This window comes from Cantharellus anzutake (genome assembly GCF_015039405.1).
Source record: "Cantharellus anzutake strain C23 chromosome Unknown EI90scaffold_9, whole genome shotgun sequence".
NCBI lineage: Eukaryota > Fungi > Basidiomycota > Agaricomycetes > Cantharellales > Hydnaceae > Cantharellus > Cantharellus anzutake.
This window is the reverse complement of record NW_024066959.1, coordinates 215,545-239,739: the sequence shown is the minus strand read 5'-3', so window position 1 is coordinate 239,739 and position 24,195 is coordinate 215,545. Positions and strand designations below refer to the sequence as shown.

At 49.0% G+C, this 24,195-nt stretch overlaps 6 protein-coding genes across 6 annotated transcripts; 1 reads left to right on the top strand and 5 right to left on the bottom strand.

Annotated features, from left to right (window-relative positions):
- Positions 1-5: 5 nt before the first annotated feature.
- Positions 6-1,405, top strand: EI90DRAFT_2968156 (MRG-domain-containing protein; the record flags this gene model as incomplete). Its single annotated transcript, XM_039055617.1, has 6 exons — positions 6-172; positions 227-446; positions 511-606; positions 660-742; positions 795-1,133; positions 1,190-1,405. 6 exons carry the CDS (start codon positions 6-8, stop codon positions 1,272-1,274), a joined length of 990 nt encoding a protein of 329 aa, XP_038919805.1. The 3' UTR covers positions 1,275-1,405.
- Positions 1,232-2,177, bottom strand: EI90DRAFT_3042606 (uncharacterized protein). Its single transcript, XM_039059198.1, has 4 exons — positions 1,973-2,177; positions 1,747-1,893; positions 1,654-1,695; positions 1,232-1,603 (listed from the first exon to the last, which is right to left on the bottom strand). The coding sequence occupies exons 1-4, from the start codon at positions 2,165-2,167 to the stop codon at positions 1,379-1,381; spliced, it is 609 nt and encodes a 202-aa protein (XP_038919804.1). The 5' UTR covers positions 2,168-2,177; the 3' UTR covers positions 1,232-1,378.
- A 27-nt stretch (positions 2,178-2,204) lies between these two features.
- EI90DRAFT_3042603 (uncharacterized protein) lies at positions 2,205-3,859 on the bottom strand. Its single transcript, XM_039059197.1, is given in 5 exon segments — positions 2,205-2,227; positions 2,238-2,365; positions 2,395-2,702; positions 3,234-3,431; positions 3,448-3,859. 2 exon segments carry the CDS (start codon positions 3,429-3,431, stop codon positions 2,517-2,519), a joined length of 384 nt encoding a protein of 127 aa, XP_038919803.1. The 5' UTR covers positions 3,448-3,859; the 3' UTR covers positions 2,205-2,227; positions 2,238-2,365; positions 2,395-2,516.
- EI90DRAFT_3042600 (uncharacterized protein) lies at positions 3,835-6,382 on the bottom strand. The gene is made up of 4 exons (XM_039059196.1): positions 5,177-6,382; positions 4,659-5,018; positions 4,529-4,602; positions 3,835-4,425 (listed from the first exon to the last, which is right to left on the bottom strand). The coding sequence occupies exons 1-4, from the start codon at positions 6,079-6,081 to the stop codon at positions 4,010-4,012; spliced, it is 1,755 nt and encodes a 584-aa protein (XP_038919802.1). The 5' UTR covers positions 6,082-6,382; the 3' UTR covers positions 3,835-4,009.
- A 2,093-nt stretch (positions 6,383-8,475) lies between these two features.
- Positions 8,476-11,870, bottom strand: EI90DRAFT_2637848 (uncharacterized protein). Its single transcript, XM_039053374.1, has 3 exons — positions 11,794-11,870; positions 10,143-11,726; positions 8,476-10,085 (listed from the first exon to the last, which is right to left on the bottom strand). Exons 2-3 carry the CDS (start codon positions 11,592-11,594, stop codon positions 8,571-8,573), a joined length of 2,967 nt encoding a protein of 988 aa, XP_038919801.1. The 5' UTR covers positions 11,595-11,726; positions 11,794-11,870; the 3' UTR covers positions 8,476-8,570.
- A 3,231-nt stretch (positions 11,871-15,101) lies between these two features.
- EI90DRAFT_3152050 (uncharacterized protein) lies at positions 15,102-19,149 on the bottom strand. Its single transcript, XM_039065769.1, has 6 exons — positions 18,803-19,149; positions 18,602-18,747; positions 18,395-18,545; positions 17,566-18,337; positions 16,763-17,517; positions 15,102-16,709 (listed from the first exon to the last, which is right to left on the bottom strand). The coding sequence occupies exons 1-6, from the start codon at positions 19,028-19,030 to the stop codon at positions 15,471-15,473; spliced, it is 3,291 nt and encodes a 1,096-aa protein (XP_038919800.1). The 5' UTR covers positions 19,031-19,149; the 3' UTR covers positions 15,102-15,470.
- Between the last annotated feature and the right edge of the window lie 5,046 nt (positions 19,150-24,195).

The following is a 24,195-nucleotide window of genomic DNA, read 5'->3' as shown; positions in this document are numbered from 1 at the left end:
TCTGAATGGGCTCAACGTTGAATTATCAAGTTGGCGAGAAAGTCCTCTGCTATCATGGTCCTGTGATATACGAGGCCAAGGTCCTGAAGGCGGAGATCTGGGATGCCGCTAACATTAAAACTGGTACTGCGGGCCCACACTATTTTGTGCACTATAAGGGGTGGAAGCAAACGTGCGTATTTATTTTGGTTAGATTTATTCCGTTGTTCATACGCTTTGGGATTAGATGGGACGAGTGGGTTGTCCAGGACAGGCTGCTGAAATATAACGACGAGAGTTTGGCAATGCAGAAGACTATCAATTCACAAGCGCTGAATAAAAATGACGGGAAAACTCGGACATCCGCTGCCGCTGGTGGTTCTTCAAAGACCGGAAGTGGTGGAAGGAGGGACTCACGAGCGGTTGCGGACACAGCGAGGTCGAAGCGAAAAAGAGAAGAGGTGATTGTGCGAGATGTTTGGTTTACCAAGGGAACGAAACGATTGACCCATTCCGTCTCCACAACTCTAGGACAGTTCCCAGAAATACGAACTTAAGCTGACGATACCTGAAACGATTAAAGTGATATTGGTGAATGATTGGGAGTTTGTGACCAAGAATAACCAGGTATCTTCCCATCCTGACGTGAAGGAACGCCACACGAACACCTTTATCCGTAGCTCGTTACCCTGCCACGAAAACCTTGCGTACGGGATCTCCTGGAGGAGTTCAAGCAGTATGCTACGTCGCAGATGCATCCCAGGCAAGCTCCCATTCGTCTTAAAGGCAGTTTCTCGCGCCTCATTCGTCTACAGCACCAAAATTGATCTTCTGCCAACATTATTGGCAGGACTCCAGACTTACTTCGACCGATCCCTCGGGAGCATGCTCTTATATCGCTACGAGCGACCCCAGTATGCACAAACGCGTAAGCAGTACATAACAGGTCAGCATGTCAACCCAGGGGAAGAAAAAGAAATGAGTCAAGTCTACGGTGCGGAGCATCTGTGTCGGCTCTTTGGTGAGTTGCGGTATCCACAAGCGGTTTGTTCGGCTGATCTGTCTGCAGTCAAGTTACCTGACATGGTGGCACACACCTCGATGGATGAAGTATCTATCAATATCCTACGAGATTTCGTAAACGACTTCATGAAGTACGTGAATTCCATGGTGACAACAGAATAATATTCTGACGAGTTTGCCGTGGCAGATGGCTTGTAACGCAACATGACAGGGTGTTCTTGAAGACATATAATTATCCAGGGCCACATTACCACAATGTTGCCAGAACTTGATGAATTCCGGGATATTTGTAGAACTGCATTTCTGGCCTCACGATTTATCATACACTCTCATGTATTTGTGTCCTGTTTTAAAGCTGCCATACTATCTTGATAAATTATGCTTCAATCACATATGAAACAGGTGCGTTTCTGAGCCAATCGATAGTGACGTCCTCCAGATGATCATCGAAATCACCAAATTGTCGATGAACTCCATCCTCGTGGATGTACTTGAAAGCAAGGGAAGGCGAGGATGTGTTTCGTAGCTTGAAAGGCGAAGAAGCGCTCGTCAACGGTGACTGAGGTTTCCATGACGAAGCTGACGAATTGAAGACGTGCGGCTGCAGAGCAAGTGTAAGGCTCATTTCAAGTGAATCATGATAACACACACAATCAGAGCTGGGTTGCTCCCATCCAACGACGTGCCATCGATCTACATACAAATGCATGAGGATTCCAGTGGTTCCAGCAAGTCAAGACATACAACGAGAGCAAACGCGTCGGGGAATGCTGTCTTTATGGAGGAGGCGACCTTTTCGCCAACAGGCACAAGGACCTTATCGTTCGGTCGATTCGTTGCTTGATAATAGCCTACAAGCTGAAGCTGACGTTCCTCCGCGCTTGATCGAGCCTACTGATATGCGTGTCGTGTTTTGAGCACTTAGTGTTGAGTTGACACAGGATGAAGAATCAAAATCCATGCCACATACAAGGTCAAGACCTATTTCCATCATAGGGCTCAAACTTGTCCAGTGGTGCAGCAATGGAATAGTGTCGATGACGGAGACTTCATTGCCTGACTTTGATCCCAGTAAGACGCCGTTCACAGTCGCGTGCGGGTACTTCGCAGCGTGCAGTATGAGCTTGATGTAAGCGGTGTTACTGATAGAGTACATTATTGTCATTTTCAGAACAGGATTGACAGGTCACGTTTTTGGCGATCACACGTGGGATCATGGAGAGCTAGGGAGAGCTCAACCGCGCTCTTGACGAACTGTATGATTTGTGCCTGGCAGTACATACGTCCCATGCCCTACAGTTCAATTTTGCGCCCAAACGCTCAAGATAGGGAGGTCTGCTCGCTTATGAAGCTTGCCTACAGCCTCCACCGATTTATAATCCAGGCCTGCAGATGCTCGCCCGATGGCTAGTTCGTTCTAGAAGATGGAAGTTCAATCCAGTGGGAACGGTTTCAACGTGGTGCCAGACTTGTACGTTTTGGCTGTCTGGGTTTAAAACGTCTCCTACTAGCCGTTACTCATTTGTTCGGATCGGAAACATGGTGATCCAGACAATACCCACTGTTTCCACGGAACCATCATACATTCGTTGTTCACCTGGTGGCCATTGTCTCGCTTCACAAATAATTGTATCCGCATCTGAAATACTCAAGATCCATATCATCGTGTCGTCAAACTGCCACCACCCAGCGGCGGTCACCTAGTCATCGTGTCCACGCCGACATATATAGCAAGAATGCCAATCCAGTTATTTGGGAAGGGTACACTAGAGCATTACATGCGTGAAATTCTTGCCTTATGGAAGCGGCTGGCTCCAGTCTGTCCTGACAATTAATGTCCATGTTTGGGATGCCTCACTCTGGACGAGCATCTACAACGCCGATCCGTGGGGGTCCCCCCTCTGTTGACTTAAATGACGGCAGGTTTATCCGCATTGAAGATACGAGTGGAGACGTCGAAATACGCGACGTACTCCAAGAAAGGAATTTCGAGGCCCCGCCATGGATCTCATCTGATGTCACTGTTTACCCACCACCACGAGTGCCAGTTTTCTTAAGCCAAGATAGTTGGAGTTTTTTTTTTTGGGGGAACCTTCTGTAGCTTTCGCGGGCATGAGTGCCTGAAGGTTTGTGGGGAAGGACGAGGCCTTCCTATCGGTGCAGTGCCTGTAGGATGGGAATTGCCACCGCGGGGAAAATGCGTTATCGCACTGGCGAAATCATTATCGCACCGTGTGGGGCTCACGCGACCGTGGAGGGTCGGGTATACCCACTAAAACCCCGTTGCATTTCAGCCAATTCTCGGGGAAGCACGCTTCATTTTCAATATCGCCGCTCCATGTGTGTAGGACGAGCCATCCGGGGAGGGCTTTGTTGTGAAACTTCTTTCTGTTCGTGAGGTATCTATCTTGGCTCAGCTTTTCGTTCATGGCAGCTTTAATAGTTTAGGAACCACTCACCTTTGTTGGCGACCCGATTGGTTCCCAACCGATATCGCGCAGTATCATGGACATGCTGGCTTCGAAGTGCCGGACACCTGTTCTAATCCCAATTGTGATACGGTAACTAGTAGAGCTGTCCTGACGTGCTTACATATTGCGAACCAGAAGCTGACTACGGTCTATGGAGTTATCTCCATATTTGCGAGTCTGCAAGCGGGTGAAACGATCCCCACTCCATCTCATTCGAGACTCAAGCACCTCATCGTTTTAACCTCCCTCCCTTTATCATTGCACCTTGGATACATTATGGGCCGAGCCTCACTATGGGGATTACTTATATAACCATAATCACTTTGTGTCTCCCAGATTCCTCACTCCATGAATCCCCCTGAGTCACTTGGCATTCATTGTATTTTTATACTCCGTCAAGTGCCCCCGTTAAATGTACGACTGTAACACAGCGACATTACAATATCAGAGGAGCCTATTCATAACACACGAGCTATTATATCTTTACCGAATAGATGTGTCAGTTATATTTAAACTGTCGCTCTCGACCTTTGATTTCACTGTGCTATTGGCCTTCGCCTCGTCGTCCTCCCGAGCCCTAGTCTCTGCAATCCACCAAGCCTCTTTCCAGGTGAAGTTGCCACCTCACGTTCAAGCGATTCAAGCATCCGTCCCTCTATTTGCACATTCGTTCCAGTTCCATCCGTTTGGGTGTCCCGTCTCCTAACTGATGCAGGAGTCCCAGCTGGAGGATCAGCACCGCCAGGCGCCTTGACGCCGCATCGATTAGCCAAGCTATCTGTGTCGGCGAGGACTGAAACGGGTGGGACAACCTGAACATTGTTAGGGAGCACGGAGCATGTCTTGAGCGAAGGAGGCGAGAGGGTCGAAGGGAAAGGCCCTGAAAACTGGTTCGAGGAGATGATGAAGGTTGTCAGATGTGAGAGAGCCGAGATGTTGCTGGGGAACGGGCCTGGTTTGAGCGTCAAAACGTTCAATTTGTTTTGTGATTGCCATCGAATTGCCAAATAGGTTGTTTAGGGCTAAAATGGCTGACGAGAGTAGAGTAAACTTGCCTGTCAGTTGATTATAACGGACATCAAGGCGATAGAGTTCTTGCAATCGGGAAAGATCAAACAGAGGTCCGGTGCTACGAAAAGACGACATGAGCTAGACCAATGTCAGAGTACCACATCTTTGACTTACAAGTAATTCCCTGCGACGTTGAAGATCTGCAGTCCCGTTGCAGAGCTCAAATCTGGCAAAGATCCCACCATTTGATTATCGTTAGCCGTCAATCTAACCAGTGACGCAGTGCTCTCGATGGTCAACCCGTCAAAATGATTATTATCCAGCAATAGATTCACGAGTTTGGGTGCAGAGAAATCGGCCGTTCCAGTGAGCTGATTATTTGAGAGGTGGAGTGTGCTGAGTACGGAATGAGAGGAAAGCGAACTAGGAATCGAACCGGTGAGGGAGGTATTGGAAAGATCGAGGTTTTTTAGCGAGCGGAGGGCATCGAACGTAGGCGGAAGTGAGCCACCAAGTGCATTCGAAGAGAGATTTCTGCAACGTGAGCGATGAGACAATATATGTCAGTATGCAACTAGCACCAGATTATGGATAAGGACTCTATGCCTAGAGTCCTCTGATAGAGCCCAGAGAGATAGGCGAGACGGAGATAGCATAGAAGGTGGGGCGAACGAGAGAGGATCGATACTCACAATCGCTCGAGCTCAGCAAGGGAAAACACAGACGACGAGAGTGGTCCAGAGAGCCCGTTCCTGCCAAGATCTAGCGATACCACCGCCGGCCCTTTACAAGTAACTCCATACCAAGCGCAGCAGTCATCTGCGCCGTTGGAACCAATGCCAGGGACCGGGGAAGACGTGTCGGCGATGGGAACAGAACTAGATGAAGCACCTGTGGCCCATCCGTAGTTCACAATCCAATTCGGGCCATTCATGTCGAAGTAGATTTTAGAAAGGACCGAACATGTGTGTTTGCGCATTTCCGGGGTTGACAGCTGGGAAGGTAATTCCGGCTTTGGACGAACTGGAGGGTCGGGCACAGCAGAACCAAAGCTGGGTAGAGCAGGCATGGAAGCTGGAACAGGCGGGTGTTGAGGCAGATGCATTTGCATTGATGTAGGGGTGGGAAGGGTTGCAGCAGAAACCTTGGAAGTTGGATGAATCGCCTCCGATGGCGGGTAAGGAGCTTGATCCGAAACCTCTGCACCAGAGCCAGATGCATCATCAATGTTTGCCTCATGTGCTCTATTCTTTCGTGGAAAATGGGAATGATCGTGTGGCCGATACTTTGGTAAAATTTGGTTCAGGGGCACCTTGTTTCCATGATTGACTCCTGCGCCGCCAGCGGCATTGTGAAGGTGTCGACGAAGGAACGCCTTGTGATAGCGTGTGCTAGGGGAACTGTTGTCATGGTAGGAACCCGAACGTGAAGAAGCTTGAAACTGGCTATCGAAGACTGCAAGAGCGAGACTAGGAACGTAAGCCAGTGCCAGCTGGCAAACCAGGCAAGAACGCAAAAAGAGCATAGCAAACCCGTGAGCTGGGAAAGCCAGAAAAACCGTCCGACGAAGGGGGTCACTTCCTTTTAGCGGCCGCATGACTGAGACAGGCGTTGCTGAGAGATAGCGCGATGTTTAAGACTCATTCCACGCAAAGCATAGTGTGAAACCTGTGTCACACTATTCGCACAACGTACAACGCGTTGTCACTTGTCCCGAAATGAAACAGCAAGGAATACATGAGACTAGACGGAACTGGAATCTGTAGCAGTGCATCCAAAACTGAATGAGTGACAATGGCGGACCAAATGATGGGCATTTGGAACTCAGGTTGAGGCACATCGATCGAGAAGCGGTTTTACGACTCCTATAAACGACACCAGAGAATAGCACATTGGCAATATATAATGTTCGTGCACTCTGGAAAATGCTGTCACGCGCGCACACTAGTATAAGCGAGGCCACTTATGTAACAAAAACACGGATATATAAACCCAGCTAGTAGGATAGCGATCTTGTAATTTACACCTCTCTCTTTAGTGTAAATCGAGTCTTTTGGGTCCAGTGATCTCTTGAGCTAAGTTCACGATCTCTAAGCTCGTCTATCGCCTTTGCCGATTCAAGATCTCTCACAACCAGTTACCGAGAGTCAACCCTTTGCTAATAACTTACTCCCAGACAATGAAGGTAAACTGATCCTTGCCGACCTCCTGGTGGACGAGAAAGGAATAGAGAGGGTCGCAGGATTTCTGTCAGCGAGTGGAGCATACGAGAATGAGAGAAGGACAGAATAGACACCCCGAGATATGACACCGCTGGAAGGCGGAACCCATCCCATTTTTGAAACCGACACCCAGAAACGGTCAACCCAACTCAAAAGTGGAGCAGCATTCGGGCAACGCCCTATCGGAGAGATTAAGGACACCCGAATCGGATTTATTTCTTTATTTTCTCACCTTATTTTTGTGTATTTATCTCTGGCGCTCTCACGAGCAGCCTACAGTCTGCAGGGGTTAAATATCCAGAATAAATAACAACAACAACAACCCTTTGCTGATTGGTCAAAAGTCGCTTTTCTTATGCCCATCCGTGCGAATCGCATCATGATCTATACCGTTTTCTAGTGGCCACGGCAGTCTCTAACCTCACCTATTTCTCCGAAGTCATTCCCACCAATTTACCGCCTCCCGAGCAAATCGTCGCGTTTTGCAAGGAGGCTGGGTACAATAGGTGTGGAATCACCTTCACCGACCCGTCTTCCGGGGTCGTCTTGGCCTGGTTCAAGTATGGCCCGAACGTTACCCTGGATGAGGCGTCCCCTCAGGCCTGGGTCGCGAAACACCTGAACGCCAAGCCAGAGAAACTGAAGAGCTAGACCTCGAAGCTCCCGAATGAATGGATATCACATGATAGAAATCTATCTTGTACACCCACCTTCGGACGTGACCCCACTCCTCTCATCATTCCTCTCGCCACTCCTCTCGCTCCACCCACTGGTTCTTGGTTCTTGCTCTATTCTAGTTGTTGAAATCACGAGTCACCGGAACCTTCCGGGGCATTCTGGATTGTTGTGCTAGATAATTCCAGTTTAGTCTGTGCTTGCGTACGCGCGCTTGCGCAGTAGTTTATTTTACGTATATCATCGTTGTAATACATTTCGTGTATATGCACGAACGTGCATTGAGCAAAATCGTCAGTAAATTCTCTCTGGTCTCCCGAGTATAACCGCTGAAGCAAGCGGATTCGGAATCCCTACATTCCAATACTTGTTGCCTTCTCATTGGTTCGCACTCGAGTTACTCCTGCTGTTTACGTGTTCTGCTGTCCAGAACTCCTCTGAGAACGTTGTGTAAACTCCAGGCTGTTCGTGAGAGCGCCAAGGCCGATCAGAGTATATAAATACACGGGGGAAATCCAACCGAACTGAGTCGATTATCATACTCCGCTGACGCATGCCCCGTATTTCTTATGACAATGAGACTGTCATAACTCCGCTGGCAGACTCCATTGTCCTAGGGACGGAAGCCTTCGAACCAATAATCATCCGCCACACCACCTTTTATCAGTTCATTGGTGTATGGGCGTCATGCAGGAAGAGGAAAGAGACACAACGGCCTCGTTCCATTAGCTCCTGTTGTTATAACACATTTCGATCGGGTTATTCATTAATATCGATCGCGCTGTTGAATTATCGTGTCGCTTCTGAGCTCACGATCGCTCGTAGCCACAAGTTACAACTGTCAGGAACCCGCAGCCTAGCAAAGTCCCCAAAATTTTTAGGCAGTCTTGTATGCATCACTACACATTTACAGTCGATGCGTCAAAACAGAACCAAGTCCGATCACAATCGCTCAATCGACGGCACCAGGAACATAATCGGGAATAAGACCCATATCTGAAATCTGTCTCAGTGACAGCCATCATGTTCATGCCCACTTCTTCCTGCTTGTCTGTCGTCTCGATAGAGTTGGAACAGCCACCTGGCTGCTTTGATAAATCGGACAGAGGTAAACAATCGCTGGTCCCTGGTGGGTCAGAGGAAATCGCGAAAAGAGTGAGGGACGCCGTTGGGTGGAGGGTATATTTCATCATAGATTTTGCATGAGAGTGCGTATGTCTGCTAACTCATGACCCCTTCCAAGACCTTCCAATGGAGCAGCCATACAGGCATATAACCCTCGAAGATAATTTGCATAGATGTCAGGGTATTCAGAACGAAGCTGTTGAGAGCATAATCTCGCCGCTTCCTCGATATCAAATGCTTCTGCATAGTGCCCCAGGCGTGAAAGTATCCTGGATAGATCCCGCAATGCCCAGGCTAAATCAGCGGCATATGAGGTCGGATGAGTAATGTGGAGAGGACGCCAAAGAGAAATGGATTCTTTGATGAAAGGAACTGCTTCGGTGGGGCAATTGAGGTAATCGAATGAGAGAGCGAGATTGTGGAGTGATCGAGCCAAATCGGAGTTGTATGATGTGGGATGAGCAGCAACGAGCTCGCGCCAGAGGTTGACACTTCTTTTGATCACCGGGAGTGCTTCGGAATAACGTCCCAAATTGTCCAATGCCATCTTAAGACTGTTGAGCGATTGAGCCAAATTTGGGGTGTATGATGTCGGATGAACAGCAACGAGCTCGCGCCAGAGCTTCACGCTTTCTTCGATCACGGGGAGCGCCTCGGAATAACGTCCCAGATGGTCCAATGATATCTTAAGACTGGTGAGTGATCGAGCCAAATCTGGGGTGTATGATGTGGGATGAATGGTAACGAGCTCATGCCAGAGCTTCACACTTTCCTCGATCACTAGGAGTGCCTTGGAATGGTGTCCCAGATTTTCCAATGATACGGAAAGACTGTGGAGGGATCGAGCCAAATCTGGGGTGTATGACGTCGGATGAATAGCAACGAGTTCATACCAGAGCTTGACACTTTCTTCAATCACCGGGAGCGCATCGGAATAACGTCCCAAATTTCCAAATGATACATGAAGATTGCGGAGCGATCGAGCCAAATCTGGGGTGTATGATGTGGGATGAACAGCGACGAGCTCACGCCAGAGCTTGACACTTTCTTCGGTCACTGGGAGCGCTTCGGAATGACGTCCCAGATGATGCAATGATATACTTAAATTATGGAGCGATCGAGCCAAATTTGGGGTGTATGATGTCCGATCAACAGCAACGAGCGCACGCCGGAGCTTCACACTTTCTTCGATCACCGGGTGCGCCTCAGAGTAACGTCCCAGATTTTCCAATGATACGTAAAGATTGTGGAGTGATTGAGCCAAATATGGGGTGTACAACGTCGGATCAACAGCAACAAGCTCGTGCCACAGCTTCATACTTTCTTCGATCACTGGGAGTGCCTCGGAATGATGTCCCAGATCATCCAATGATACGAAAAGACCGTTGAGCGATTGGGCCAAATCCGGGGTGTAGGACTCTGAGTCTGCTGACACGAGGCAACGGCAGAGGGTTACGGAATCCTTTGCCAACTCATGTGCCTCCTGAAATCTTGAAAAGAATGCCAGATTCCGTCTCACTTCGTCAAGTACTTGGATCAACTTGTGAATGTCTTTCTTTGAATTCAGATCAACGCTCAACTGAAAGTGAACAGGACTGAATAAGAATCCCCTATAAGCCTCACTGATATTTCATACCTTAGCCCACTCAGGAAACGAAGATACACTGATGTACCCGTCGGTTCTCACACAGACCTCCGCCCAGCGTGTTACATGCTGATTAAGAAATGTGTGAACCAATCCGCTGAGCGCCTCTAGTGGTTCCTGAACTTTGTTGAGGTGGTACACAATATACCGACATGAGTAACGGAGTTGTTCCGACAGCACCTCACAAGGGATCTGTGGCAGGTCGTCCCTTTGGCGCAAATATTTGATCAGCCCCAAACCCTCCACGCAGCAAAGATCTTTATTTAAGATCTCGGTACAGCGCAGGGCCATCGTGGCATTCGCCCTCGTCATATCCAGCAGGTAACGATGATCAAGTAATTCAGGACCGATTTGGCCCGTGAGAAACTCACGGAACGACTGATGAATGATACGGATTGGTGTGTCGGAATGGAGGACCCCCAATAAGAGGGGAGCAAGTTCAACCAATGTGTCACGAATGGAAGAGTTTAAGAACGGTGACAAAATTGCATCCCACGCTGCAATAGACAGTGGTTGTTCGGCGATCAGAATCGCCCCCATAACGATGGGGTAGTCATGCACGAGATCCTGATCTGCCCAGCCACATTTATCCAGAATGGTCCTATACAGCATGTCCATCACTCTTTCGGGAGGATCTGTTGATCGAGAGGTACCGGTGTTGAGCAACCTATCCAGCGTTTTCCTCCTGTTCTTGGCCAGCCTCACATAACGGAAGACAGTGCTAATCCAGATGAACAAGCCACCAGCTTTTTCCGATATGTTTTGAGCCAATGAATCGTCTTCCTCGAATTCGTCTCCGCAACCAGAACGATCATCCTTCAGATGACGCAGCTGCGTGCGGACGTAAACAGAGCAGTCTTGTTTATTGGGATTATCCAAGATATCTATGCCAAACCGGTCAATGGGAAAATTGGATGAGAGGAGACGATTCACGAGGTAAGCTGGTCTCGACGTGACAAAGAATTTGAGGTTGCATGGTAATTTTGGCACTTCGTTCCGAAGTATATCGGCAAGGCGTTCCAAGGCCTCCGGCTCGCACTCATCCAAAGCATCAATAATTACCACTACAGGATCGCCGAAAGCCCTCCGACGGAGAGGTCCAGCCACGAGCTTCTCGAATTGTACCGGGAAAGATGCAGTTACGAGGGTTGGATCGTTCCTTAGAGTGGATATGATGGAGGCACAGCATGTGGGGTCGCGCTTTGCTAGAGATCGAGCCATGCCGCTGAATAGGTGATCTGGCCGCGACTGCTCGCCTGCTTTGAAGAAAAAGGTCAACAACAGTGACCCTTCGCTCTCGCACTTCGCCGCGATTGAATGAGCAACGGATGTCTTGCCAGCACCGGCTACGGCTGTCAGTAGCATCACCCGCTTCGCATCGTCCTCCATGTTGCGACACCGGCTCATGATACGGTTGATAAGTCGTGTTCGGGTGCCCTCCATGCATGCCTCAGCTGGGTCATGATGGGCGATGGTCGGATATCGCAGTTCACTCAAAATTGAGTCACTCTCTGAACGGCTTTGGTTATTTGCTATGTTTGTTAGTTTGGCGCCAGTCGTCAGGTTAGTTCTCAGCTACATGATGCGGAACAGTCAGGATGGTAGAGCAATGCGAGGAAGAGTTACCTGAAATGATGCCAACGCTTTGTCCAAAACTTTCTTGAAGTCATCAATCCTTCCCGGATCTTTCAACAATGAGAGGTAGTTGGTAACAGCATGACGCTTCTTCATTTTTTTGAGGATTGGTACGATTTCGGTAGCGATCTGTTTTAGCGCGCTGTGGAGTAGCACGTAAATGGGATAGCCGACCGACCAAAAATCAATAGCACGCACTGGTCGAGCCTCTTGATGTTCTCTAGCCAAGGTTTTGCCTCTTCCGTTGAAGTGTCATAGGACTCGATCGCCGCTAGCACATCCGCTACAACATCAACCACATATTTCCCAAATTCCTTCCATTCTTCCTTATCTGACCTGAATTTCTGCGTTTACGAGTGATGAGCCCGGGTTCCTGATTCATCATTACTTACTTGGACCTCGCTGAAGATGAAGAGGGCGGCGCTAGTGGGACCTTTTAGGGGCAGAAATACATCGGATGCGACATTAATGGCTGTGAGGATTGGGATGGCGATGTCACCTCCTGCTGCAAGAAGGCGATCAACATCCCGTCTGAGAGCGTTGGCCTTCTCCTTGAGCGACATCGTTGATGGGGGGACAGACCAGTGCAGACCGGCAACGCGGTGGCAGTGAATAAAATATATGCTGCACTGCTCAAGAGCCGTAATGGTCGACATGAGGTACCGTGCCTTCCATTGGGTTGGGGGTTTTGATATTGCGATTCGCCATTGGAACGAAGTGTGCACTGGATCATCCCGGTTGTGTAGCGATAGGACGAGGACAACTTGAAGCGAGATAAGCAAGGCTGCACTGTCAGCTCTGGATCCCATAATCATGATCGTGTGAATCCCATCAATGAATTGCTCAAGACATGTCATTTGGCCGGGCCCGATGTCCCGGTGGCGCCCACCGACGACCAACACATACACTGACGTTGTGACTTTTGGATCGATCGCATCAGAGTCCCATTTCTTCGGGCTTCTCCGAGCAGCAAACCTGATCTTCTTGACTCCACCCACGGCCGCGTCGCTTTCCACTTACCTCCCACTCATCTCAACCCTGATGGCTTCATACTTCATGCCGTATCCTACCTATGTTTCCCCCAGGGATCAGGAAACAAATTTACCTGTCTGCGTTCTTCCAAGTAACAAATTTGGAACCGAAGCGAAAAGTGTTTCCTCAACAGGTAGTCTCGAGGTTTAAATGACTCAATTCGCCAACACAACACCCGGCCTTCAACAACAGCTATGAAATCGTTCCGATCAAATCTATCTGGTCTCGCGTTTATCGTGCCCGACTCTCCGATCTCCTAAGGGACGCTGGTGCTCTCCCAGTGCTCTCTGGTTCACCAGCCACAGTAGAATGTCATTGTTTCTCATATCGTCTTCCTTTGGGAGCTTTTTGCTCGTGTCTGTTTTTTAATTCTGGGCTCAACGTACCACAAAATGCCTTTGTTCAATTGCGTGTGTTCTCTCGCTTCCTTGTTGCTCCAACCCGACGGAGAGCACAAATAACGTATAAGACCCACTAATTCTTTGTTTTCTATCAAACGTCCCTCATTTGATCCCTTCACTTCCAACTCCGCATCGTTTACACCTCGACGCCAACTCATCCACTGATCACTGATCATGCACGGTCGCCGGACGCGCGCCGCCAGCTCCGGATCAATCTTTCACATCCCTCGCCCTCGTTCCACTTTACTGTCTACTTCGGACATACTTTGCCGTTGCACTGGGTCTAATCTTGGGAACAGTTACATCCGCTCTTCTCACCTAAAACTACATTGCCCAACCCTGGCTTCCGATACCTTGTTTCACATCTCCCCGAAACAGAATTATGCAACGGGTGGATCATTCATTTCGTCCGTCCAGTGGGGATCGTTAGCCTCAGAAAGTCAGTTTTCAATGACTCGCTTGATGTTCCGAGTTGGGCAGGTGCAAACTCGGTCATGATCGACAGCTTGTTAAACTAACGAATTGGCGCGGGGACCTCCTACAATTTTGTTCGGTGTCATCCCACCTGATGACTGTGTAAGTACGCGGACACGTATCCTTGCCGTTATTCCATTCTATAGAGGCAGCGTCTGCTGGACTGGCAGGCACCACAGGGACCTTTCTGGCATAACGCAGGACAGCCCTTCTAACCCAGTGTCTTTGCCAGGCTATGGATGGTCATGTATCTAGTACCCTCCTCCGCTCCGGCTTACATACATGGGAACGAACAGAAATGTGACGGGACACGGCCCGCCTACCTGTGTTGCCATAGGGGTCTTAGCACCTGCGTCAATGAAGAAGGAAACAAGCATTGCCGATCGGTTGGAAGGACGCGTGCAGGAGTTGGGAGAGTCTCATGATGCTGCTTTCAAAGAGAAAGCCTCTTCTCATAAACCCTTTGAACGCTTGGAAGGTGGGTCTCCAATTGACCGCGACCGCGTCGCGTCCACCATCACCAGTACTCCCGGTATCCACCCTTGGTACAGAAGATAGTTCAGGCATTGCCCACACCGGAGTTGTCCTTTCGGCCTAAGCGAGATTGGCTATGCGTCTGTTACCCCTTGCGCCTTTATAATACTTCGCCAATCGGCACAATGTTCGCTGAGCTCTTGTACGTAGTTTCATACGACACCATTTTTAGATCTATTTTCCACTTTTCTTTTTGAGACTCCACGTTTTCCTGTCTTTCTGCGGACATCAACCATCTACGAACCACACGTCATTTATTTTGCAGCGTTTTATATTGGGGTTTTTTCTTCACTGGAACCATACTTCCTCTCCGAACTTCGTAATCACCTCAATTTTTCTCAGCTGCCCAGTGGAAGACCGAATGGAATTATGTGGGCCTCCGTAATATTTACAAGCTACTTCGTGCGGTCCTGTCAGCTCCCCGAGGCCCGTAGCATGGTGCTGTCGGCGGGTCGGTACGCATATGAATCTCGGGGTTTTTCTTTCTCTCAAGGACCAGGATAACAACACGGCGTCAGGGTAACCCCTTGCGCCCCTAACAGAAGCTTTAATTGCACCTGAGTGGGTCGTTTCAATGAGCGACGCGAGGGGCATGAAGAATACCTATCAACCTATTCATTGCTATTCACCGCGCGATGGCCGGACACAGCCTGAACACAGATGCTTCTGATTCTCAGGATCCCAGGACTGGTAGAGTTGTTCGTATGGGTGTCGCGGCTGAACTAGGTTGGGGAGTGCTATGCAGGGAGAGGAAGAGAGACACGTTGCAACACCATTTCGACCAGGTCATTCATTGATATCAACCGTGCTGTTGCTTTTGAGCTCACAATCGCTCGTAGCCACTAGTTACACTGCAAACATAGAGTTCACGAACCCACAGCTTAGCAAAGTTTTCGAAAGTGATTAATTTGGATTATCGTTAGGCAGACTTGTATGCATCACTGCACCAGATATATACTCCATTACGGTCGATGCATCAAATCTGTTTCAGCGACCTGAGCCATCATGTCCATGCCCACTCTTCCTGCATGTCCATCGTCCCGATAGAGTTGGAACACACCCACCTGGCTAATATATCGGACGGAGGTAAATCGCTAGTCCTCTGGTGGGTAGAGAACATCGCGAAGAGGAGAGTGAGAGTGACCACGGGTTCGTGCTTGAATATGTGGCTAGTGAAAGAATATGTCGCGTTAGCTGTGGTGCAGCTAGACTTCACCGCGTAGAGGGTATGTTCTGCCCTTCGTCATAAATTTTGCATGAGAGTGCGTATATCCGCTAACTCATGACCCCTCCCAAGACGTTCCAACGGAACAGCCATACCGGCATATAACCGTCGAAGATAATTTGCATAGATGTCAGGGTACTTAGAACAAAGCTGACGAGAGTATAATCTTGCCTCTTCACCCATATCAAACGCTTCTGCAGAGCGCCCCAGGCGTGAAAATATCCTGGATAGATCCCGCAATGCCCAGGCTAAACCAGCAGCACATGAGGTCGGATGAGTAATGTGTAGTGAACGCCAAATAAAAATGGATTCTTTGATGAAAGGCACTGCTTCGGTGGGGCAATCGAGGTAATCAAACGAGAGTGCGAGATTGTGGAGTGATTCAGCCAAATATGAGTTGTATGATGTGGGATGAACAGCAGCAAGCTCACGCTGGAGCTTCACAGCTTCTTCGATCACTGGGAGCGCCTCGGAATAACGTCCCAGATTGTCCAACGATATCTTGAGGCTGTTGAGCGATTGAGCGATATTTGGGGTGTATGACGTGGGATGAACAGCAATGAGCTCACGCCAGAGCTTAACACTTTCTTTGATCACTGGGAGCGCCTCCGAATGACGTCCCAGTTTTTCCAATGCTACATAAAGATTGTGGAGTGATTGAGCCAAATCTGGGGTGTATAACGTCGGATGAATAGCGACAAGCTTGCGCTGCAACTTCACACTTTCCTCGATCACCGGGAGCGCCTCGGAATAACGTCCCATATTGTCCAATGATGCATAAAGACCGTTGAGCGATCGAGCCAAATTTGGGATGTATAACGTGAGATGAACAGCAACGAGCTCACGCCAGAGCTTCACACTTTCTTCAATCACTGGGAGTGCCTCGGAATAACGTCCCAGATTTCCCAATGATATGTAAAGACTGTGGAGTGACCGAGCCAAATCTGGGGTGCATGATGTCGGGTGAACAGCAACGAGCTCACGCCAGAGCATCACACTTTCTTCATTCACCACAAGTGCCTCAGAATGACGTCCCAGGTGAGTGAGCGATCCATCAAGATTGTGGAGCGATCGAGCCAAATATGGGGTGTAGGACTCTGAATCCGCCAACACAAGATAACGGCAGAGGGTTACGGAATCTTTTGCCAGCTCGTATGCCTCCTGAAATCTTGAAAAGAATGCTAGATTCCATGCCACCTTACCAAGTAATTGGACCAACTTGTGAATGTCTTTCTTTGGACTCTGATTAACATTCAACTGTGAACAAGACTGGATAAGGATCGCTTATAAGCCTTACTGATGTTTCATACCTTAACCCACTCAAGAAATGATGATACACTGATGTACCCTGCCGTTCTCACACAGACCTCCAGCCAGCATGTTATATGCTGATTCAGAAAGGTGCGAACCGGTCCAATGAGCTCTTCAAGTGGTTCCTGAACCTCCCTGAGGTGATACATGATATACCGACATGAGTAACGGAGTTGTTCCGACAGAATCTCTTGAGGGATGCGTGGCAGTTCATCCTTTTGGCCCAAACATTTAATCAGCCCCAAACCATTCACACAGCAGAGGTCCTTATTCAAGATCTCGGTGCAGCGCAGGGCCATCTTGGCATTCGCCCCTATCGTATCCACCGCGTAACGATCTGGTTCGGGACCGATTTCACCCATGAGAAAGTCACGGAACGACTGATGAATGATGCGGATTGGTGTGCTGGAATGGGAGACTCCTAACAAGAGGGGAGCAAGTTCAACCAACGTCTCATGGATGGGAGAGTTTAAGAAGGGTGACAAAATTGCATCCCATGCCGCAATAGATAGCGGTTGTTTGGCGATCAAGATCGCCCCCACAACAATGGGGTAGTCATGCATGAAATCCTCATCTTCCCAGCCACATTTGTCCAGAATAGCCATATACAGTGTACCCATCACTCCTTCAGGAGGACCCATTGATCGAGAGGCACCTGTGTTGAGCAGCCTATCCAGCGTTTTCCTCGGGTTCTTGGCTAGCCTCACATAGCGGAAGACAGTGCTGATCCAGATGAACAAGCCACCGGCCTTTTCTGATAGGTCTTGAACCAATGAGTCTTCCTCAAATTACTCTCCCCGACTCAAATGATCATCCTTCAGACAGTGTAACTGCGTGCGGATGTAGACAGAACAGTCTTGTTTATTGGCATGATCCAAGATATCTATGCCAAGTCGGTCAATGGGGAAATTGAGTGAAAGAAGACGATCCACGAGGTAAGTTTGTCTCGACGTAACAAAGAACTTGATGTTGCATGGTAATTCTGGCACTTCTTTCCGAAGTATATCGGCAAGGCGTTCCAAGTCTCGCGGCTCACACTCGTCCAAAGCATCCACGATTACAACCACAGGATCACTGAAAGCCCTCCAATGGAGAGGACCAGCCACAAGCTTCTCGAATTGTACTGGGAAAGATGCGGTCGCGAGGGTTGGATCATCCCTAAGAATGGACATGATGTTGGCACAGTATGAGGGATCGCGCTTTGCTAGAGATCGAGCCATGCCGCTGAATAGGTGATCTGGCCGCGACTGCTCGCCTGCTTTGAAGAAGAAGCTCAATAGCAGTAACCCTTCGCTCTCACACTTCGCTGCGATTGAATGGGCAACGGATGTCTTGCCAGCACCAGCCACGGCTGTCAGTAGTATCACCCGCTTCACACCGTCCTCCATGTTGCGACACCAGCTCATGATATGGTCGATAAGACGTGTTCGGGTGCCCTCCATGCACGCCTCAGCTGGGTCATGATGGGCGATGGTCGGATATCGCAGTTCACTCAAAACTGAGGCGCTCTCTGAACGGCTTTGTTTATTTGCTATGTCTGTTAGTTTGGCACCAGTCGTCAGGTTAGTTCTCAGCTACATGATGCTGAACAGTCAGGATAGTAAAGAAATAGCAATGCAAGGAAGAGTTACCTGAAATGATGTCAACGCTTTGTCAAGAACTTTCTTGAAGTCATCAATCCTTCCCGGATGCTTCAACTGTGAGAAGTAGTTGATAACAGCATGCCGCTTCTCCATTTTTGCGAGGATTGGTACGATTTCAGTGGCGATCTGTTTTAGTGCGCTGTGAAGTCGTACGTAAATGGGATAGCCAACTGACCGAAAATCAATAGCACGCACTCGTTCAGCTCATTGACATCCTCTAGCCAAGGTTTCGCCTCTTCCGTTGAAGTGTCATAGGACTCGATGGCCACTAGTACTTTTGCTACAACATCAACCACATATTTCCCAAATCCCTTCCATTCTTTTCTATCCGCCTTAAACTTCTGCGTGTTAAGAGGATGAGCCTTGGTTCATGACTCATCTTAACCCATTACTTACTTGGACCTCGCTGAAGATGAAGAGGGCGGCGCTAGTGGGACCTTTTAGGGGAGGGAATGCATCGGATGCAGCATTGATGGCTGTGAGAATTGGGATGGCAATGTCACCTCCTGCTGCAAGAAAGCTATCAACATCCCGTCTGAGAGCGTTGGCCTTCTGCTTGAGCGACATCATTGACGAGTGAAGCAAATATGTGCTGCACCGCTCAAGAGCTATAATGGTCGACATGAGGTACCACGCCTTTCATCGGGTTACTTATGGAAGGTGAATGCGAGTCTATCAGTTGGGGAGTTTGGATACTCAAGATATTGTGATCCGCCATTGGGAAGAAAGAGGTATGGAATGAGCCACCGAAAAATAATATACTTGTCACGGGTTCATGAATTATATGACTGCTCAGGTCCGGGTTCAAATTTTATATTACAAATGTAGAAGTCACGCTCTGCTTTCAATACAAAAGATCACATGTTACACGGAGATAAACCCAAGTCCGATCATTTACTCCATTCTGGGAGTGGGCTCAGGCATTTGCCGAAGTCTGAGGAAACAAGTCTGGGGCATGGGAGGTTCCCATGCAGAGAGAAGGAAAATCTAGACACATGCCCAGTTACTTTGCTATGAAGTCGGCACCCAAGCCTGTGTTGGGTTTCCTACTTATATATTACTTCGCACGCTTCAAAAGTGTTGGGTGTTGCGGCCTAGATGGTGGAGTGTTAGCTTGTGGTTTTTATTTTGAAACCATGGGTTCAATTCCCACTTGGGGTAAATCTTGTTTTTTTTTTTTTTGTTTTTGCATTCTCATCTGGTTGCAGTGGGAATGTTTTATGCACAATGCCAGTAAATTAGGAACACCGGAAAAAAATAGAACCGAATCCATGCCTTCATATAAGTATTCAGGCCAAGCATGGAATTGTCAGGGGACGACTCCCGGGTCCCCATGACCCTCCCCTATGGCCCACAGCCTCAGGTCTGGCCAGCCCTATCCAGGGCACAATCTACTGTGGGTAAGAAGATGAATAGATAAACAGTAGGTAAGGTACACTTGCCTACTGTGGGTAAGAAGATGAGAAGGAAGCTAACTTCTCATCTTCCCACAGTGGCCACCATATCAGGAAAACTTCCGGGGATACCCGGAAGTCACATGAAGGAGTAGGAACCGGGCCCGGAGCATGCGGCGCATGGAGCGTGCAGGCATGCGGGAAGTGCAGCGGGTGGAAGCGGGTCTGGACGCGGGTCCGGGTCCGGGCTAGTCAGGGTGTGTGCCCTGACAGGAATACAAAAAAAATATGTACACAGTGGGAATCGAACTTATGCCTTCAAAATGGAAGCCACAAACTAACACTCCGCCATCTGGGCCACAACACCTAACACCTTATTGCATGCGAAGTAATATATAAGCAGTAACCCAACACCGGCTTGGGTGTCGACTTCATAGCAAAGTAACTGGGTGGTTTACATGTGTTTTTCATGGGAACCTCGCATGCCCCAGACTTGTTTTCCCAGACTTCGGCAAATGCCTAAGCGTGTTGCCACTCCCAGAATGGACTAAATGATCGGACTTGGGTTTATCCCCGTGTAACATGTGATCTTTTGTATTGAAAGCAGAGCGTGACTTCTACATTTGTAATACAAAATTTGAATCCGGACCCGAGTATGTCGATCAAGTCAGACAAGTCAGACATATAATTCATGAACCCATGACAAGTATATTATTTTTCGGTGGCTCATTCCATAAAGAGGAGATGTGTTAGATACTGATCCGGGGTCGGGCACCGAAGGTTGCCGATGCGGACCGCTAAGGGCCGCGATGGCCGCGATGCCTCAGACAAGGCCCGAGGGTAGGGCATTTGGCCTCAGCAACTCTAAAGGGAGTGCTGTGCCCCCTAGTTGTCTCTTGGCCCTCATTTCGAACTTACTGGGGCTGCCTTGTTGGGGTCAGGGCTTGGGGTCGTGGTCAAGTTGATATTAGAGCTAAGGTACAATAAAGTATCATACAGGATATATATAGGAAGAAGAAATGAATGGAAGCGGACCCGGGCCGGAGGCCGAAGGGTCCGGAAGCAAACAAGAAGAAGGAGCGGGGTTGGCCGCATAGCGGCCGGCAATGACCGAGGGTCAAAACAAACAATAATAGATAAATAAAGAAAGAGCGTAGGGCCGCGATAGCGGCGATGGTATCATAGCGGCGCTGGACTCGGAGTTGGGCCGGAGTCGGGCGCGGGGATGATAGCGGCCCTGTAGGGGCCAAGTGGGCGGGGTAGGGGAGTCGCGCTGGGCACGGTGCCGGAGGCGGACTCAGGGTGGGGAGGTTGGTGCAGCAGCGGGGGAGTCGGCCAAGTGTAGGGGAGCCTAGGGGCAAGCGGGGAAGTGAGCAGGGAGTCCTCAGGGAGGATAGGGCTGAGGTTGGGGCTCGCGCTCACGCTTGCATAGCGGGAACGGGCTCGGGCGGCATCGGGACGGGCGGCTAACGGGCCGGAATGCACGGCCGTGACAAGATGCAGCATGTCAAACTCAATTGTCCTGGTTGCGCAAATAGCGACAGTGTTGGATCCCACAATATAATTATGATTGTGCGAATTCCATCATGTACTGAATTGCCCGGACATGCGAAACAATAATGCCGGCTCTCAAACCGATTCTCAATCTTCCTTCTCTGCTCCCTCCAGGCGCTTCTCAGTTCCACCAGCTGCAACTGCAACACAATCTCATTCCAACTCTCATCGTTTCATTGTCGTCGTTGTATTCTTGGGAATGGTTACCTCTACTCATCTTGCCTGGAGCCACGGAGGGAGGATCCGGACTCCCTAATGGCAATGCCGGTAGTTGAACTTCTTCAGTTGGAATTGGTGCTGTCGATTCGGATGAGATTATCGATCCATTGCCGAGCACAAGCAATGGGTGGGTTGCCCGATACACTTTGGGTTTCATTTCGCTTTGCTGTGTTGCATGACAATGTGCCATACCCTGCCGATTGTCAATGCAATGATATTAAGTACAATGATGTAGTTCCGCTATTAGAATAAAGACTATGTCGCATTAGACTGCGACAAGAGTTATACATGAGTTATAAAGTAAAATACTGAGAAATAGTTCTCACCTCAGACTCAAATAAGAGATCTGAGGGAGAAAAGTCTAAGAATTCATCCCTTATATATGCGACATTCCTGAGTGGCAACGTCGTCGTACAAAGGGAGTTTTAAGTTGAATAAGAAAGGGCAAAACTCCCCCAATGCCTCATAGTGCCCCAGAATAACCGCTACGAATAACCGCCACCGATGTAAACAAAGTTGGTGTTCCGCATCTACAGGCTACTCGCTTACTCGAAATTATGCGGACTTCGCCGAATAACGAGGGGATTCTCAAGAGACACTTGCACTGGCAGGGATGACCTTCCCCAGCCTTGGCATCTGACACCTTGTCTCACATCTCATGTTCAGCTCCAAACTGTTTTTGGACCATGATGATGACTCATGCTGAATCAATATTACGTTTGAAGACATGAGGTCTGTCATATCCATCCCTGGCCATCGACTTCCGGTCCCTCCGATCCCTCCGGTCTACCCCCGCTCCTTCCTCACTAACCTCGGAGCTCCCGTATTCCGCAATCCTCTCGGTACCTCTCGATGGTCACCACCCCCTCATTTCAATTTATTACCTACGCCTCCCTAAGTACGGAGCCCCGAAGACTTCCGGACAGCTCCAATGTCCGCTAGCACACTCCCGCCTCCGCTGGGCAATACACTCGCCTGCCCTGCAGAGCCCACCTTCGGGCCTATCCCTCCTTTCCGTTTCTGGGTTATCGCCTGCCTTTCCGCTAACCCCGCGACCCGACTCGTCGGTAATATTCAGTCGGCTAATGTTTAACCCCGTTAGCTCCGCTCCGTTCGGCTCCGCCAATTGCGGACCCGTCTTCGCTGTAACCATATATATATCCCGCTTGTACATAGGTTACACTCCAGTAATAAAATCAACTAGAGTTACCCCCCTTCGGTTCTGATTGCCAGTCAGTAAGTTAGGGCACGGACGTGTCACTAGGCACAGCGCTCTTGGCATAAGTCACTGAGGCCAAAGCCCTCCGCTACGGAGACTCTCCCTTGTCTCGAATCTGGTCTCTGACAAGGTCTTGTAATGAGACTTGGTTGCTCGTCCAACGAGATCGACCTTGATACTGCTAGAATCATTTATGTGCGGAACAAAGTTAGCTCAGCAATCATGACCTTATATTCCTGAAATTATTCAACAGGTGGATGATGATTCATTTCATCCGTCCTGTGGGTGATCGTTGGCCTTCAGGAAGTCAGTTTTCAAATGACTTGCTTGATGTTTCGAGTTGCACGGGCACAAACTCAGTCATGATGGACAGCTTGTTAACCTGCGAATTGGCGCGGGAGTCTCCTAGAATTTTGTTCGGTCCTATCCCAGCCAATGACTGTGTAAGTGCACTGACGGCCATCCTTATTGTTATTTCACTCTATCAAGGCAGTGTCTGCTGGACCAGGCATTACGGAAGGAATAGGGGCCTTTCTGGCATAATGCAGGACAGCAGCCTTCCTCATCTAACCCAGTGTCTTTTCCGGGCTATGGACAATCATGTTTAGAGTGTCGGCAAAGGAAGAAAGTTAGTCATGTATCTAGTACCCTCCGCTCGGACTTACATTGGAATAAACAGAAATGTGACGGGGCACGACCTGCCTACCTTTGTTGCCACAGGGATCTCAGCAACTGCGTCTAGCATGAAGAAGGAAACACTAGGATAAGCCTTGCCGATCGTTTGGAAGGATGTGTGCAGGAGTTGGAAGAGAGTATAAAGTCTCTTGATCGTTTCTTTCAAAGAGAAGAAAAGTTCTCATAAACCCCTTGGACGCTTGGAAGGTGGGTCTCCATTGACCACGACCACGTCGTGTCCACCATCACCAGTACTTCTGTTCTTCCCAGTACCTGCCCTTGGTACAGTAAATAGTTCAGGCCTGGAGTTGTCCTTTCGCCCCTTCGCAAGACTGTGCTCTTCATGCATTTAGACTCAATTTTCACTTTTCTTTCCAAGACTGCGCGTTTCTGCAGGTATCTCAGATTCTCCCTTGGCGTTCCAGCTATTAGAGACAAGGTCGATGTCCCACTATTATGGCACATGGACTCACCAGCCACAGGAGATTTTCCATAATTCCCAATCCATCTTTCTTGTTGATAGGCGGCATTGTAGGCTTAAAAGCCACTCGTCGCGACTGTTTTTTCTCTCTCCTCAGTTACACTATTGTGAACTGAGGTGAGGTCTCATTAGACCGTTTACTTAAACATCTTTCATTGTCTAGCGCTGATCTGTACACGCTAGGTAATATTTTTGACAATTCAGTTACACTATCATGAACCGAGCGCTGATCTGTTGTGAGGGACCT